An 18,949-nucleotide genomic window follows, 5' to 3' on the forward strand; every position below is an offset into this window, starting at 1 on the left:
CCTGTACATCTGAGTGACAGTGGGTTCTGCTGCAAAATCCAGCTAAAAGGAAGATACTCTTCCAGTAGTGCCTTGTAAAAAAGACCTGAAAGCAGACAGTAACTTCAGGAAGCGCTCAAGGTGGGAAGCTCCAATTAGGAATAAACATGCTACAATTCTGCAGCCCAGTATTAAATCCTTACATTCCTTTAAAAGGAAAAGTTGAAGTTGTGCCTCCAGGAAGTTTTTTTATTTGCTGCCTTAGGCAAACTTTCATCATCTTGGTTTCTGTAGATACCATTTTTGGGCTACTAAGGAACACCACGGAGTGCATATGCAAAATTCAAAGCTGTGGCTCTCAACGGGTAGCCTGGCCTTAGGTAAATTTATAGATTCACTGATTGCTCTGAGCTTCCGTACCTGTTGAATGACAGTAAGCAGGAGCTTCCGAACCCCCATGGAAGAGGTTACATGCATAACTACATTGAGAGCAGCGAGGCTGTACTCCAGCGCCTTGGTGTGTCCAGAGCAGCTACAAGCGCTCGGAACCAGCCCTGTGACTGCTGCGCTGCTGGAGCCCAGCGGAAAATCCATCAGGGCACCTGAAGGAATGGGAACCGTTGGTTTAATACACCGGGTTTCTTTCTGTGTGTGGGTTATTCTGATGATCCTGCGCTCCCCGGAGGCCCTTCCCCAGCCCGGGGCGCCCCCGCGAACCCCGGCCCTGCCCGGCCCCCGGCCCAGCCCCCGGCCCTGCCCTGCCCCCGGCCCAGCCCCCGGCCCTGCCCCCGGCCCAGCCCCCGGCCCTGCCCCCGGCCCCCGGCCCTGCCCCCGGCCCAGCCCCCGGCCCCCGGCCCTGCCCTGCCCCCGGCCCAGCCCCCGGCCCTGCCCCCGGCCCAGCCCCCGGCCCCCGGCCCTGCCCCCGGCCCTGCCCCCGGCCCTGCCCCCGGCCCCCGGCCCGGCCTGTCACTGCGGGCGGGGCCGCGCTGCGCCTGCGCGCGGGGGCGGGGCGGGGCCGCGCCCGCGGGATCCGCCGTGGGATCCGCCCGCTGCTTCCCGCTGGTCCCGCCGGTCCCGCCGTGTCCCGCTGCAGCGCCGCGCGGTGAGTGCCCTCGGGCAGGGCCGGGCCGGGAGTGCGGGCGGCATCCCGGGCAGCGCTCCGCTGGCATGGGCGGACGGGACGGGACGGGACGGGACCCCTGGCCGCACCCGGCCCCGGGCTGCACCCGGCAGGAGGGTTCCCTGCCCTCGGACGCCTCGGGGCCGGGGCCGTCCCGGCGCTCTCCCGGTCGGAGCCCTGGGTGGGTTTCCCCGCCGCCCGGCTCACGGTGTCCATTTCTGCCCCGCCCAGACCATGTCCAAGTCCCTGAAGAAGATCGTGGAGGAGAGCAGGGAGAAGAACCAGCCCGAGGTGGACATGTGCGACCGCGGCATCTCCAGCATGCTGGACGTGCCCGGCCTCTGTAGGTACCGGCGGCGGGGCGGGCACAGCGCGGAAACTTCCTTATTTGTCCCGGGCCAGCGGGGCCGGCCCCGGGCGCGGGGAGTGCGGCCCGCCCGGCTCCGCCCGGCTCTGCCCGGCTCTGCCCGGCCCCGCGGCGGGGCTGGGGCCGCCCGAGGCCCTTTGGGCGTGGGGGGCCGGGGGGAGACCCGTGGGCTGAGCGGAGCGCCCCGCATCGGGCAGCACCGCGGGGGCCGGGCGGGGGCCGGGGGAGCCTCGCACCGGGGCTCGGCCTTCCCTGTCTCACCGCTCTGGCACTTGGCTGATGGGAGACTTTCTCTCTTCCCCGTCGTGCTGCTGAAACAAAACCGCCAGCCAAATAACATCTCCACTAGTTTTTGAAAGGGATAGGGTGACACCAGCCTGCCAACTATGCACGACTGGTCTTTGAAGGAGAGGACGATAATACTGTATCACGGTACCACAGCAGCATCATGCTTTGGATATTGTACGGTTTTACATTCTTCCTGAACCTTGACAGGATGCTGCTGTTGGCATGGTGCATTTGCTGTAGTTAAATTTACAGTAAATACAGCATTCCAATAACAGCATGCTGTTAGGGTTCTGGAGAACACATAAATGAAAAGCAAGTTAGGTGTCTTTGCGTTGTTAAAAGTGCACATGATGTTACGGCATAGCCGGTACTCGGGGAGGTAAGTTGTGACTGTCTGTAGTGTGCCACAGGCTGAAATTTTTCTGAATGCATGATGCAATGAGGGAAAAAAAGGCAAAATCTCAACCAATCAATGTACTTAACACTCTTGACCATATCCTGGCTTAGCTCTACTGTGTTTGTTAAATTTGAGCGCAGCCAGGAGCAAACATACGTAACTTCTGACAAGATGGGTATGAGCTCAGGGAAAGGTATGGCTCACTACCACCTCACCATTGTCTGCAGAGTTGGGAACGCATCAAGGTGTCTTCAACCACATCAGTAAATGATGAAGTCTTAAGTACAGTTTTGCAGAACTGGGTTCTGTACTTAGGTCTTCATTCTATACTTACTCTTTTCTTGCTTCTGGGTGGTGCATGGGACTTTGTGAAGATGCTGTTTTAAAGATCATATATGTGAACTCACATTAAATAGAAAGTTTCACTGCATTTCTATTGGATGAGCAGTTATTTGAGACAAAGTAGTGCTTAGGTCACATTAATTAGAGATCAATTTTGAGAACCATACTTAGATCTGTCAGGTGTATGGGGCAGCCACCACAGAGTACTGTTGCTTTTGGTAAGTAGACTTGGTGCCTGCTATCAACACTAGACATATAATTACTTCATTAACCAGTTTTGATCTTTCAAGCATGGAAAAAAGGATAATGTTGAAGTACATTGATAATCCTAAAAAAACCCAACAACTTTTCATGCACAAAGACTCTTTGGGGTTTGTTGTTCAGGCAGAGCCAGGGACCAGGGTGGGACACTGTGGTCCTCAGATGCTCCCTGATAGCAGGTTGCTGATTAAGTGTCTGAAATGTGTTCGGCAGGGAGCTCCCTACATGAAATACAGACTTGTGGTACCCTGGTTAGACTGCATCACAGGAGTCTCTGTGCAGATACTCTTGGTGCATGTCATGTGACTTTATCTCACACGGGGATTTGGAGCCTTCTTCAATTTGAGATTAAAGTTAGGGAAGGGGGAAGTGATGACTGGTTTCTGTTAAATTAATTGCTTTTTCAGTTATTATATTCACTGAGAGAGCACATAAGTTGATTTGGGCTTGGGGTTTTTTATTACCATGGAGGTATTTGCCTTCTGGAGAAGGAATACCTTTCACCAAATAAAAAGTAATGAATACGTATTACTTCTGAATTTTTAGTAATGGCTTGAGGAAGTGTTAAACTTGTCTTCAGACCCCTGTCATCTGACTCCAAATGGATGGTCTTCTCTAATGCAGATTAGATGTTTTGGTTTTCTCTGGCTCTCAGAACTGGCATGTAAGCTAAAGGAGACTGCCTGGTACCTTTTTTTCTCTGTGTGTTGCATACCTTTCCAGGTGTTAAAGCTTGCCTTTTCAGCTATTTTTATTTTTCCATCCATGAAGTAAAGATCTCTGTTAAAAGCAATCATCGCTATTCATGCCCAGTGACTCTTCTTGCACACTGTTTTGTCTTTAAGGAGGGCCACCAGTAGATGTTGAGAGTTAAGATAAGTTTAGATAATGATTGCAGGGAACATTTTTGGCTATTTGAATTTTGTAGGTTGGAAGGTACGCCTGAGTTACTGTGTTCGGTAGCCCCTGATCAGCATTTTGTCTCACATAATTATTTGGTGGTTGTGAATGCCCCTAGCAGAGGTGCCAAGTATCTTAAAGGTAAACTGCTCCCTGTAGTCCTTCAAAGAAGGGACCAAGCCTTGTCTCACTGCATGCTTGAGTGCAGAGTGGCTAATGAGCTTGTATTTAACCTTTCTTAACTTAATTCACTTAGGGTTAATACAGACACAAGGATTTGGAAGTAGTGTGCCCTGTAACATCTGTTCACTGGGCCAGTCCTTTTCCTTAGGTGTCACCCTGAGGTGTCATGTGTGTTTAGAAGACCCGGAAAAAATAATTGTTAGAGAAAACTGGTATTATGTGGGGGCAAAGAGGAGCAAATATGCCCTGTCTTGGATACAATTCTCTTTTGGCTTCTCTTTTCAGTCTAGTGAATGTCTTGCTGCAATATAGGGCAGTCACCCGTACTTTCTTTTGCATTGTCTTCCACCTTCTGTAGTAGCTGTGGGAGAGACAAAGGAGACAAGACTTGCCTCTGTCAAATACCCATGTCTCTTTCCAATTAAGGATGAAATACTTCTATCTGGAAGGAGATTGACAAGCTAGCTTACGCCCATAAGCTTGGCAACCTTTACATCTCTTCCCACTTTCATGTTTAGCAAAGAAAGACTATGGTTACCGGCTTTCATACAATGTTCAGATTCACAAAAAAAGGTAAAGTAGTCCTTGAAGCACTTCTCACTCGGGAGTTCATAAATGCCATTAGGAGTAGAGTTCTGTTTTTGGAATATTCCTTGAATCCAGGCACTTCCATGTTTTCTCCTAATGACTTAAAGTACAAACTAGATTTGTGTTACAGACCTTCAGAGTATCTGAATTTTTGGTATTTTCAACACTGTAATATGAGAACCATTTTTCAGACGTGTTCTGTAGAAAAGTTTTCATTTGAGACAAAAAATATCCCTTGATCTAAGTGTTTTGTGCTTTAGCTTGTCATGCAAATACCATGTGAAACAGTTTTAATTGTTAAAGACTTTTTTATTATTATTCCAGCATATGATGAAACAACAGTTACACCATTTGTGTGCACATGTCTACTACAGTTGTGCATCGTCCATACATAAATAGTATAAAAAATGTCTTGTCCCATGGAAGTCTTCTATTGTATTGGTTTGGGTTTTTTGCCTTCATATTGTGAAGTAAATAGATGATATTTATTTATAAAGCACCCACTATGGACAGGTGATGGCAGAGACCATTAATAGTCATCCAGTAGGCTGAACAAGCAGGTCCAGCAAGAAGGGGGTGATGTGCCCTTTCCCTAGCATAGCAAAGGGTAGGGCATTTATTGATAGGACTTAGAACAGCTGTCAGCAACTAAGGGATTGTTCTTAGAGAATGGGCCAGTCTCATTTATGTGTCTTTTAAGCAGTTGATGTGGAGAAGCTACGAGTGAAGGAATTATTTTGCCCAAATAACTTGCGACATCTGCTCTGTTGTCAGGGAAGGAATATTGGATGCAATCCTATTTATGTGTTAATTTGTTCTCATTATCATTCCATCTGTAAACTATTCATATTTGGCATAAAGTACATACTTGTGTGGTAGGAATTAACATGACTAGAATTATTTATCAGAAAGTTAGTGCTGAAAAAATTGTTCACTTCTAAAATAATAAAAGAACAGAAGATGGGGAGGCAGGCTACTTGTAACAATACTGTAATGCTCATCCTGCATTAACTTCCTCTAGTGGGAAAGGCAGTGTCTTATCTTGGCTCAGCAAAGTCACTGGGGTCTTCCTGTTTTATGGGTGTGGGTTTGTTGGGGTTTTTTTTCTAATTAATTTTACTTTGGTTTGGTTGTTTTGTCAGGTTGGTTTGTTTTTCAGGGGGTTTTTAGTTGTTTTGTTTTTTTTGGGGGGGGGTGTTGTTTTGTTTTGTTTTGTTGGGGTTTTTTTGGATGGGGATGACTTTTATTTGTTTTATATTTTCCTTAATAATTAGGTTGAGTTTTGTCATCCAGATATTTTATATAAAGCCAGTTTGCAGTGCATGGCAGCAGTATATGAAGAAATTTGATAATAGAGCTAAAATAGAAGAATCTATTCTTCCCTTGATTCACTCTTCCTTGAAGTGATAATGGGACTGGGACCATAATGAGAATCTGTGATTACTGTGCAAGTTAATTGCTCTGGCAATAGCTCTTATCCTGACCCTCAGACTTCTGTGTGAATATTTGAAAGTATTCATGAAATCAGAGTAACTTAGAGTTTGTACACTTGTGACTATAATGTTACCAAGGTAGTGTCCAGAAGCTCCTGCAATGGCATCACAGAGAAGTTATAGCAATTTCCCATGGGAATCTCAGTGCCCTTCCATTCTCTGGAGAATGGCACGTGGGCTGAGTCATCTGCCCAAGACCATCATGACCATAATATGTTATGCTTACCTGGACTATGTACATCCAAATCAAAATTACCCCACCTAGCTCCCTTTAGCCTTCTAGATGTCACTTGGGGATTTTAATCAGGTAAGACAGATGTCTTCCTTGCCAGACTTAATAGTTTAGTTGTCCTACAGAATGACTTTACGTGTAGGATGAGGTAAATTACATCCTACAACACAGTCCTTTTCACAGGAGGAGGCATGTGACAGCATAAGGAGAACATGTTACTTCCAGGGGCTGATTGTTTGACATAGGTCAGTTTAATGTAAGTGAGCAAATTTCGCTCTGTGTGAGGAGTGAGCAAGTACTGCCTGCTTTCTTGGCTCCCTTTCTTAAAATGCTTCTAAACTTGCTTCTGAACTGGTAATAGCTTTGGACCTTTCAAGGCTAAAGAATCTCTTTGTCTAAAGTGCTGCTGGAAGTAGTCCAGAGCGCAGACACCTAAACCTTTGCTCTTTTCAAAATAATATTGGAGTGTAGCCTTTCTTGTTCCTTTGGGGGATGTCAGCCTGCTGTTGCTGGTCAAAGATGCCATGGGACTTTCTGTCATGCATCAGGATTGACTGAGATAGCAGAGTTTCAGACAAGGTGTCTAGGCTTCAGTCAAATTTGGACAGTAAAACAGATTCAAATGTCTTAGCTCTAGGGATTTTGGCCTACAAATTTTTAATGTGGACTTTGTTCTGTTTTGTATAGATGTGAGAGAAGAAAGCTTTCTGAAAATATTCTCAGTTGAAGAACACAGTGATGGGACAAAAAAGGAGAAGGAGTAGTGAGAATAATGCTTCTAACCTTGTGTTGCTAAAGGCCAGTGGTGCACATGGCTTGATGGTGTAGTCAAAAGGCTTACCTTTAAATACACACAGAACTTATTATGGCATTTAAATTCATCAGGAGTTTAATGTTCAGAAGACCAAAGTCTGCAGCCCCCAAAGCTTCATTGCCCTTGAGTAGGCATCCATGCTTCCTTTGTACAGATGTGGTGACATTGTTTAGCTTCTCTGCTTTAAAAGCAAAGTGAAATGGAAGCAACTTTGTACAGTATCTAAAACAATAATGTGTTTTTTTCATTCCTTTTTTCAAAAAGCAGGGGGTTTTAATTGATTTTTTGAGTCTAGATAAAGCCTCAGAGCTCCAGAATTACTTGGTTTTGAAGTAAAATACAGAAAAAAAAAGTGTTTTTTTCCCTGGGATTGATGGTGTCAGTTTTGATCTGTCTATGGTCTAGGTTCAGGTGCCTTGGAACTGAAGACATCAGACTAGATGACTTTCCTTCTCAGTGGTAGGGGTGCACTTCTGGTGGTTGTGTTCTTACTAGTCAGGCTTGAATATCAAGGGCCCATGAAATGTTAACTTTTACTGATTTTCACAGTTATTAAAATAGCTAAACCAAGAGAAACAAATGTATAAAGTGTATTTAGGCATTTGTTCACAAGCTTGTGACTATCTCCAGAATTTTCTCTCATTTTGCTGTGTAAATTGCAATCTTATATTTATCTATATGGGTAAAAACTCACTAGTGTTAAGTGGTTGCTTATGGTTCAGATACCAATGTGCCTTTTATGTTTTAAAGAAAGAGCTCTTTGTGGAGGCTGGTGCTCTTGTCTGCCCTTTAGTCATGATTTTCCTACAATACTTACAGATTTTTTATGGGCTTCTTCCCCTGTCCTCTTGCCCTGCATAGCAAGGTGGTGCAGGCAATACTTGAAGTGCTCAAATTTTGGAAGAAACTCAGGGTGGGTGCCCTGTTTCTTCTTTTCTCCTTCCTGCCTTTCCTTCATTTACAACCTTCAATTGCACATGAAACTGTGGTGATACTTTTTTTTTTTTAAACACTGAACTTTCTGATCTAATGGAACAAAAGCCTTTGAGTGACTGCTTTCATTCTGGTAGCAGGGTATATTTGCCTGTATTAAGTCATGAGCTTTTTCAAGGATTACCTGAAATGATTGCTGTATCAGTAAGTAAAACTCTTCATGTTGTGTCTGATGCAGTAACAAAAATGTGAAATAAAAGGGCAGAGGAGTAGGTGATGTGTCCTTCAGTCTTTAGCTTCTCTTGTTTATTTGTGACAATGCACATGAATCAAGTTACTGGAGTGGAAAGAATGACTTTCCTGTTTTTTGGTTTTTTTTTTTTTTTCCAGCTGAAATAGATACAAACTCTCAGTTGCCGTGTCCATAAACTAACTTCTTTCTCTCTTCATTCACAGTTACGCTGTCTCACATCACACAGCTGGTTCTGAGTCACAACAAGCTTACAAGTAAGTGTATTCCTGGTTTTGGACTTCATTGCAGGCAGTTGAGTGACATTGAAGAGCTGGCACTGCTAGTTTGATACAGAGTGCAATGATACTATTGGAGTGATGCTTCTTGGTTAGTATTTCATTAAAAATAAAGAGATTGAGGGTGTGACTTAGCTGCCATTTTCAACATGCCTTTCCAGCTTCGATACAGACATGCAATGTACTGGAACATCTGTAATTCTCAGTCTTGTAACCAGTTCAGCCTGAAATCCATTTCCTACCATGGCTCTGAAGTCCTTATGTTAAGGTGAGGACTTTTGAAATTTTTAACTGTATCAAAAACAAAACAGTTTGCATTTTAGTGAGGGGATAATGAATTTGACTGAAGCAAAGCAAATTACAACTCCACTGCATTACATCCATAACCAAACATATATGAGCACGGCCAACTGAATGTAAGCGTCAGGCATGGAAATCAAGTAGCCTATTTCTGTCCAAAAAAAGGTTTTCTCTTGGCCATACTGCACATACCACCTTCAGGGTGTGGATCCTACTTCCCACAGTAAAGAAGCACCTAAGTGAGGTGTTGGTGAATAGCATGGCAAGAACAACATAAATATGAGACTTAACTTGGTGGAGGGAGATACTAGACAGACTTTTGCAAGGCAAAAGTTTTTGTGAGTTTGGGTTTTTTTGTTTCTTTTTGTGGTTTATCTACCAGTGTCTTGTGCAAACATTTCTGCTTCTTGGTTGTTGGGATTCAAGCAGTGAATTTTGTCTCACCCTTGTTTCCATGCAGCTTCTGAAGAGAAGTGTTGCTCTTAATGTTCTCATCTGCTCTTCACATGTGCCAGTGGATTTCTCTCTAAACCAGTCCTCTTTTTGAAACTCAGCTGGAGAGATGAAATGAGGAGAGGAATGGAACCAATGAAGTGTGTGTGTTGACAACAGGTGTATTAGGTTGTAGGTGCTTTAGAGTCTATCCAAGGAAATCCTTACAAATTGAGATGGGTTTAAAAAACATAAACTAATAAAATTGAAACCATTGAACTCTGCACTGCTTGCTGCATGAGCTGTAAGGTAGAGTATGTGTTACTTAAAATGTGTGAATTAATGCAAAAGTGTCATTATAGTCTCTGTGCATTTGCAGGGGATTCAGCACGAGGAAAATATAAATATATTTAGATTTTAGCACATAAGCACTTGTCTGGATGCAGTTTATTGGGTACTATTGTGTAGCTTAAAGGCTTTGTAGTAGTAAATAGATAACATTATGGGCACTCTGTGACTGGCTGTGAGAACTAAGAATTAGTTATTCAGGACCCTTCTTTTGATAGTGTAGTGCCCTCTAGAATGTTGTCTTGCTATTTTTTTTTTATCACATTGTAGTTTTCAAAGAAGTCTCAATTTAATAACAAATGTGACCAACAGTTTCCAGCCATCTGGCATAGAAATGATGACTGATGGGTAAATTAATGGGCCAGTTAACAGAGGGAAAATCCAAAGTGCCTCACTGTTAAACACGCAGCTCTGTCCATGGTTTAGAAGGTCATGAAGTAACAAATAGCTTGAAGCTGGGAGAATGTTTTGAGAAAGATTATGGTGAATTTTCTTTAAGCATATTGCCATCTGGCATCTGTTATCAGCCGCTGGTGGAGCTGGGCTGTGGGGCCGCCCAGCTAGTGACTTTTGTGTGTTCCCTTAGGTACTGCAAGGAAATGGTTGTCTCTGATCTTGAGCTTCTGAAAGCTAGGCAGTTAATTGTACTCAGCCACTGCAGCTTTCTCTGCTGCCTTTAGAGGGTTGCAGGCACCTTGAGAATGCAGTTCATTCTGCACACCTCTGTCTAATTCTGGTGATCAGACAGCTCATCCAAGGTTGGGTACCTTAGTGCTGACAGGCAAAGCTTCTCTCTGGTGCTGATTATTTACTCTGGTATCTCTGAATGGCTGCTTACCTGGCAAAGAATGAAATTGGTTGGAAATGTTACTCTTTGTGATTTTCGGTATTCTCTGTCTCAGATTTGTAGAATTCTTAGAACTTTTGAAATCTGACACTTTTCAGTGAATCAGCTCTTCCACCTGATGCCTTACAAATTTTAAGGTAGCTAAAGATGATCTCAGCTGAACACAGAATTGGCTGGGCGGGTAGCAAGTGTCTCTGCCTTGCTCTGAGGAAGAGGAGATAGGCTGAAGCTCCTGCATGAAGGCTTGAATCATGGTAAACTTGGCTGTCTCAGATGTGAGTTTGGGGAGGACATGTGCTTCAGCATGAGCTCCACAATGAAAAGCCGAGTGACCAGCCTGTGTCCTAGCTGAGTCTTAGATACAGACCTGACTGGAGGAGGAAAGATACAGTAATAAGAAATGTCCAGGAATTATGTGTTCAGGTTGACTTTAACTATTCAAGAAAAACACAGAGTGTACCATTTGCTTAAAGCAGTTTTAGTTTTCAAAATACTGGTTTCAAGATTGCCATGACAATAAGTTTGTGTTACATTACATTAAATCTCAGCCTTCAATTAACTGCTTTCTCCTAAAGTAGCCATCAGATCAGCAGGCTGCAAGTACATGCCTTCCCTCAGCCAAGGAATTCTGTCAGCCTTTCTAATTGCTGTGTTTGGGTTTCTTTCGTGGGAAGGTAAGACCACTGCTTGTCCTGAGAAGTAGCTCATTGAGTCTGAAACTTACTCTTCTTTCACAAATGGATGTAGACACTTAAATAGACAGCACACATTTTTAAAAGGCTAAATTTCAAGTTCATATTCTCATATTTGACACTGTTGACCTAATCTTTTAAGCTATGTAATTAATTGTCATAGCAGATTGTTCTTAAAATGACTAGGAAGCTGATGGCAGTGACACTTGACATGCTGCACTAAGGTCATATTAGCATCTTCTACTAGTTTTCTGCCATTTAAATGAGTGTTCTGCTAGCTTTTTTTTTTGTGTTTAGAGTAAATATGTCTATCTGAAAAAATAAATGTAAAAAGTGGATATGCATATTTTTATGTAAACATACTTTGTATTTTTACCAGAAAAATATTAAAACTAAATAAAGTTTCATCAGCAAGTATGAGGATTTCTCTATTAAATCCTTCTCTACTGCTCAGAATAATTTTGTGGCATGGATTTTACTTGTATTTCCAGTGTGCCATTCATACTTCATTTACGTGTAAATCATTCATTATCTGAAGTACTCAAGTCCACACTGATTTTTCTGGGGGATATTAGGCTGAATTTTTTTCAGCTATCTGGTGCTGTGCTAATGGAGGAATCTTGAACTGGCTTTCTTTGCTCTAGGTGACTTCTGAAACAGTTGAGCCTGTCCTTCGCTGCTTGGTGAGAACATTTTGTGCTTCAAAATCAGTAGCAAAACTCTCAGGGAAGCTAAGTAGCTGTGATTTTGCAGTCTCGTTGAATCAGGTGCTGCATAAGTGACAAAGCTGGCAAGATTCCTCCATAGGGTCTCTGACAATCCGCTAGAAAGCAGAAGGAGAAAGAGAATATTTGTGCTTTTTCTTAGCGTAATGTAGACATAGGGACCAGTGTCTCTCTATGTTGTGCTGGTAGTTTTTTGTTCCCTCATTTAGTAATTTTAAAGCCACCTATCCAGTATACAGCTGAGAAGCAAAATTGAAGATAGTCGTAGCCTGTATAGGGTGTCTTTTGAACCCACTGGCTACCATCAAAATAAATGCAATAGAAGTCTTAGCAAATTTTTTTGAATTGGTGGAACTGAGTGACTGAACCATAGATACCTGCCCTTCAGTGTGGTGGATTAATTTGGGTAGGTGTGACCAAGTTGTTTTTGTTCCATGTCACTTGATGCTAGCTGAGGGACATACAGATAACATTCACTACTGCTCCATAGGATCGTTTATGGGACGTGAATAGGTAGGGAATTAGGGCAGCTGTGCTAGAGAGAAGGAGAGGGAGTTTGAGCCACAGGACATATTAATATAGAAACCATATTTGATCAGTTTGGTCAGCCAGAAATACTGTTTCTGCATCATCTCTGCAGCAGTAGTAATTTTTATGGGTATTTATGCTTCTGTTTTGTGTATTTCTAGGGCTGCTTCACTCAAGTTCAGGTGGAACTTAACTGAAAGTCTGTAGCAATCTTGGCCATTTGCTCATCCGGTGCCTCTGTGCAGATGAAAGTGACCTTCAGGTGTTGGTGTAGATCTGCTTGTTCTGCAGGGCCAGCTGCCATGATTCCTCTGACATTGCCGCTCTGTGGTTCATCCTGGGGCAGCAGTGCCAGTCACGTGTTAAGGAATTTGTCATAAAAGTTCTTGAAATGAAACTTTGAGCTACTTTGTTCAGAGCCCTTCAGATAAAATTTGTGCTTTAATAATGGTTCTGGGGAACAGGCTGGAAATTGCAGAGTACTGAGATTCTGGGGAGCCCAGGTCTGGGAGAGGAAGGGATATCGCCAAATCTGCATCTTGCCCCATATAATTTCAAGCACAAGGTAGAGCTCTGGGAGACAGTGTAAAATAAATCATCTGAGTCAGGATGAGGATTTTTTTTTTCCAGCTGATGGTGGGGTTTGTCTGTCATATGTCTTGAGAGCTCATGGGATTTGGGTTATTTATTTATTTATTTATTTACATTACTTGTAAACCGATTGTACTAGAACAACAAATGCCTACTTTTGACTGGAAAAAAGTACCTTTGCAGGCTGAAGTCATCAGTAGGTTGGGTTTCACCATTTGGTCCCCTTGTGCTGCTAGATTTGTAAATGAGCAAGAACTGGAGTAGAATTAGCAACAAAAAAACCCCCCTCACTTTCGTGGAGAATACTGATAGAGCATAAAAAGTGGTTTATGCCTTGTCTGCTTTTTCCTAGCAGAGCAGATTTTGTGTACTGTTTTGACATAAAGTATGAAGGGATACTGAACCTTCTGGACTTTAGATAGGTTGTCCAACTCAAGGTATTCTCCAGCCCTTAAAACATACACAGAATTTCACATCCTAGTATAGGATGGGAAATCCTTACTTGGTATGCTGAAGAAGTTTTGACAATTAAAATCTATGTACTGTATTGCAAATAGGAAGTGTGTTTGAAGAGGTTTCAGATGCTCAGATTGTCATCCCACCCAGAAGGGCACAGAGGAGAAGATGTGACTGGAAAGCAGGCTGGGATATTAAAGGTTACTTCAGCATTGACAGCAGGTGTGAGTGCTGGTTCTCTCATCAATATGTGTGCAACTATTACGCACACATATGTCAGCCTGTTTTATTTTCACTTATTTTGGGATGTGCAGTAAGTCTCTGACTTGTAACTTCTATGACAATTATTTGCATTACCTGCCAGTGGTGGTTAATTAACATTGCAATCATTTGAAGAAATCCATTCAGAGATTTTGTCTTTTGTGTCGTTATCTGCTCATACCAGGAGTGTTCCTGCTACCAGTGGAAGTACCAGTACTCTGTGGTTTGTCCAGTAGAGGCCACTGTTTGAGTACATTTAGCAGTTCTGTTCCTAGGAAGATGCTTGTGTTCCTGGTAGCTATTCATCCCGCCTGCTGGGTGATGGTGGACAGCAACTTCGTTTTTGTTGTTCTCCTCAGTCTCCTTAACCTCAGGTGATCCTGTGCTCGCTGGCTTCACATATTCTCGTGCTGACTGTAAATGATCTCAGAAGTTTCCTGCTATTCACAGCTCACTCCTGATGATTTCTATATCCTTTTGTTCTCTTGCTCTGATTCCTTATGCAGTACTATCAAATGATTAAATGTTGAAAAATTGGGAACAGCTATTTTTTTCACAAACCTCTTCTGTGTTACCTGATGTCATGTTCTCTGTCCATCTCTGTTCTTCTGATCTGCTGTCCTATACTGTTCTGTGATCTTTCCACTGCTTCTCCCTTGATTCTCGTGTGATCCTTTACTCATCTTTGGTCCCTTTATTTTTGTGGGGTGACCCATTAGTTTTTTGCTGCTGGTTCCCATTTCCAGACCTGAATTTTGTTTGAGTTCACTTTGTGCTTGTGGCAGAATAGCTGTGTCTCATTGATCATTGTTCTTTTGACAGCCATGTGGTCACCCTTTATCATCACTGTACATTTTGCCTTCTTTCAGCAGAGCACTTCAAAACTTTTTTTCTGCTCACACAACTACTTCTTTGCTCTGCCATCTCCTAAATTGTTTTTCTCTCTGTGTGTGGCCAGCACGGAAGATTGTCCCTTTGTTGCTGTTAACCCTCTTGACTGTGTCCTTGATCTTTTTTAATATGCTGCAAAATCTCTTGGTTTAATTTTTACATTAGGATGTCTCCTTTCTGAGTCACCTTTCTGGCTGTAGTCTATACCTGGATCTATTGGAGGTAGTCCAGAGACAGCAACACTGCGTCTGCCTGTCCTGAATTCCTTCCCAGTCTAGCTGCTTTGTCTTCTCCAGACTGCTGAAATGTGTGATGGTGTCTCCCACTGGTATTGTCTGACACTTTGCCTCTTGCCTGGTATCAGGTTGTTTATGTAACAGATCTGCTGACTTCTGGAAGGAACTAGATGACCATGTACTCTTTACTCTTTGTTGATTCTTGTATTCTCCTCTGCTATGCTTTTGCCTCTGCTTCCTTCTGGTAAGTCATTCCATGCTGTTGTCCTGACACCAGTATACCCCAAAATGGGGCAGGTAATGTCTGCAATGGGAGACTAGGGCTGTGTCCAAAGTATAGGATTTGTGCCCAACAGTGTCTATCAGCTATGTGTGGGAAAGATGCTTCAAGCTAACTGTAAGCCTTTATTTTTTTTGGTAAGTTTTGATTTGGTTTTACTTCCTATTTCTAATGCAGGGATCTCTAATGGGAAATATCTTTGTGAAGGCAGTACACAGGGGGATGTGAAAAGGAGGAAAAAGGAGATCCCTATGCATCTGCCTTACTAAATTTGTGACATGTGAGTTCCACTCAAATGTTAATTAAATACCTTGTTAGCTTTTTCTTTTCTTCCTGAAAAAAAATCCAAACCTTTGGTTCTGAGAAAATACAGAGAGTAGAGCATTTTAATTTTGAATATATATATTATCAACTTTGCTTCTAGGAAGCTTTGGGGGAATGAAACAGAATTACTTGTGAAAGAGTTTTGTGGTGTAATGGTATAAGGATACATGCAGAAAGTACCAAATTTATGCATAAATTAAATTGTTAAAGTTTGTGCTGTATGGCACCAAAGTCAGTTTTGCACTGTAAATAAAGCGACCATACTAAAAACAACACTAGGCACAAATCACTTGTCTTGAACATAATTCTTCAGAAAGCTTTGTTCTTTTCTTATTAAAAGACACCTGCAAACACATTAACTCATTTTTTAAGTCTCAGTGTTTTCTGACATATTGCTACAAATTTCTTGTGTCTTCACTTATTTCCCAGTGACTTAAAATAGCTCTAATTTTTTGTGGAAGCCCCATATAAATGATCATTCTCTATGTTTTTATAACATAGAGAATAGGTTGTAATGGAAACTTACTATAAATCCTCTTGCCACATACAGACTATTTTGCAGTTGGTATTTTCAAAGGAACTGAACATTACAAAAGTGAACTCACCTCATTAAAGACATTAATTTTGTATTACAGAATTTACTGTCTAACAAGACAAGTAGAACTTTTTGGCTTCTAATATGGAAGGACTCAGACAACAAGGTAGATTTGGTGTAGATGGAGGGGAAACTGGGTTTAGTTTTGTGTAGTTGGTTTTTTACTCTATTTTCTATGTATTCTTTTTGTTCTTTAGTAGTCAGGTGTGTTGAAGTGGGTAAAGGCACAGCATTTCCCTTCAGATCACTCACTATCTGGCCTTTTTAACCTTTTTCCATTCACATCCTATGGCATAACTTTGGGGTGAAATAATTCTCTGATCTTGATGTGGTGGTGGGCAATGTGCTAACTGGTTGCTTGTCTTGAAGTAATATCTCCTGTAGCTGGAAATGAAATGTACAGTCAGCTGCAGCCTGGGGTAAGCTAATGTAGAGGCACAGGGAGGACTCTTTACCATACAGACTTAAGGATGTGGCTTTAAGTACTGGGTATAGGGAGCCCAAACTAGGAGAGAGCTTAATTCATTCCCGGTTCTGAGAACTGGAACAAGAAACACATGTGCTGACTCTGCTTTTGAGAAATGAGCTTTTTCACTGCAACTTCTTTTGTGAGTGTGTTTAGAGGACAGGCTAGTGTCCCCACTAGGCAGTGTCAGCACACCAGTCTGCAGTGCTGAATAGGGGAAAGACTCAGTTGATCCAAGTTTCAGTAAGAAATAGTCCTATGTGCATTTCTAAAAACATTTCAGTGGTTTAAAAAGTTTAAACTCCAAATATTGGCTAATAAGGCAAACTGAAATCATTAAAAAATTTTTAGATCCACTGAAAGCAGAATTTTGTAAATAAGCACTGCTAGACATGCAGGTAGATGGACACTTCTGAGTAAGAGGCTCAAGTGATCACCTTTGAGGGTAATCTGTAGTAATTGTTCCAGGCCTGGTGTGCAGGACATCTGTGGTTAGTCCCTTTCATAAACTGCAGAAAACATGTTAAGTAGATGGAAGTAAAGAGAATATGGAAGAAGGGAAAGGTGAACTTCATGAATGAACTTCAGACGAATTGATTTATCTAAAGCCAGAAACTGTGCAGTAGTGTGAAACTGAAAAGATTGTGCTTAAACAGTTCAAACACCTGAAAGAGATTCACTGGCATTTAGTGATACTGGTTGCCTTTGGTGGAAGCCTAATATTAAATTTCAGCACTATCAACTTAAGTTCTTTTGTCTTGCAGAAGTTACTTCTCTTAACCATCTGCTGTTAAAGTATCAACACACGTAGATAATCTGGCCTGTAATAAGAGTATGTAGCCTGTGTTCTGCAAGTTTTTGCATAGTGTACCTCATGGGGTTTTTTGTCTCTTGACTTAAGTATAAGACAACAAGTGTCTTGGCTGAACTGTGCACTTCTCACAAAACAGTTATTGAAGATGAAGATGCTGTGGTTGACTGCAGTAACTCAAAAAGCTTGCCTAATACTTTGTTCTCTTCAAAATTATTTGCAGAAATGAAGGGCTTTTTTATATCCACATTTGTATATATACATCCTTATTCACATCATTCCTTAATGCTGTTAAAAATGCTAAAAAGCATCAGATTTTTGTGAGCTATTTTAGTGTGGTTTCAGTTCTTTGCAGTTAGGTGATGTATTTTTAACGTAATACTCCCTTCTGAACCTTAGCCCCTGGCTTCTAGTATTTCTCTCCAAACTGTGACATCTTAAGCTGTTTTCTTAGAGAAGAACAGATTTGTCCTTTCTTTTCACTAGATGTCACTTGATTCCCAATGTCTTCTCAGTCTTTCTTGTGTTCACTGCTCTTCTCCTTAGACTCTGGCTTCTGAATGAAAACTGTTTATTGACAAATTGCTTTGTTAGCACAGTAGTGCATCAATGAGCTATAGCATAATTTAAACATGTTCATAAGAACAGTTCCATATCTGAGGTGCTTCTGTGGATAATTGAAATTAAAAAACCCTGCTGGTTTCTGGAAAGAGAAGAAGATTAAGGAGATGAGTTTGTTTTTAATGTTTTCAGTGTGAGGAAGATTAATATCCATCTTTGGAAGAGTGAAGGGAGGGCAAAAGGGGAAACTTGAACTACACAGTGTGTAAATTAAGTACTGTATGCTTCAGTTGGGATCAGGATTCTCTCCAGTTAGCTGCCAAGTATGATATCAGCATGCCTATGAATATTTAAAATGAAAACTGTTGTGTTCTCCCTCTGCTAATTCCTCTTTCATTTTGGTGAAGATGATTGCTTCTTTTTCTGTATAACAGAACCCTTGTCAAATTAATCTAAACATGACTCTAGCTCTATGAGTACAGTTATATTGGATGCACAGAATGCATTATATATTTAGTATTCTAAATTCTTCCTCCCCCATGAAATGTGAGTAACATTTCATGTCTTTATGACCTTTACACTAAGGGATCCTTACTCATGAAAGCTTCCTGTTGACGCTAACTGGATTAGCAAGTCCACAGAACTGAGTTTATTATATTGTGTAGCCCCCAGGTTTTACTTTAGTCTTAAAAAGTAGGTTCTTGCTCTTGGCAAGAAGTCTCTACTTGGTATCCACAGTGGCCTGATTGGACTCTGAAAGGTCTGTATTGAGTTCTTTTTTCTCTGTATGACTCTTGACGAGCTTACCAGTGGAGCAGTTTAATGAAAAACTGGCATAGTCATATAGATTTCTTCTCTGTCAGAGAACTGCTGTTTTAATAGTTCCTTTGGATAAATATTCCCTTAGAACCTGTAAAGGTTTGGAGTACTACTGAACATCACGTTCCTAGGTACTGCAAAATTACTTCGTTAAGTAAAGAAACATTTTGAAAAAAACAAGGATTCTGCAGCTATTCAAATTTGGTTTCTAAGGATGTGATTGCCAAAGGAATTCATCTTATTTTAAAAAACTAAAATCTTATTTCTCTTGATGTCTGATTAAAAAAACATTGACTTGAAGGTTTTCTGTGGCCTTTGGGTCATGTATACTGAGGATATCACAAGCCTATTCATGCACAAT

General features: G+C 41.9%; 1 protein-coding gene across 1 annotated transcript in view; it reads left to right on the plus strand.

Annotated features, from left to right (window-relative positions):
• The first annotated feature begins 1,023 nt into the window (after positions 1-1,023).
• Positions 1,024-18,949, plus strand: part of RSU1 (Ras suppressor protein 1) — a 102,447-nt gene continuing 84,521 nt past the window's right edge. The window contains exons 1-3 of the mRNA XM_083864897.1: positions 1,024-1,081; positions 1,331-1,442; positions 8,354-8,404. Of these exons, the coding sequence (XP_083721023.1) occupies positions 1,334-1,442; positions 8,354-8,404 (160 nt within the window). The 5' untranslated portion in view covers positions 1,024-1,081; positions 1,331-1,333. The remainder of the gene's footprint in view (positions 1,082-1,330; positions 1,443-8,353; positions 8,405-18,949) is intronic.

This window comes from Zosterops lateralis (assembly GCF_965231275.1).
Source record: "Zosterops lateralis genome assembly, chromosome: 1".
NCBI lineage: Eukaryota > Metazoa > Chordata > Aves > Passeriformes > Zosteropidae > Zosterops > Zosterops lateralis.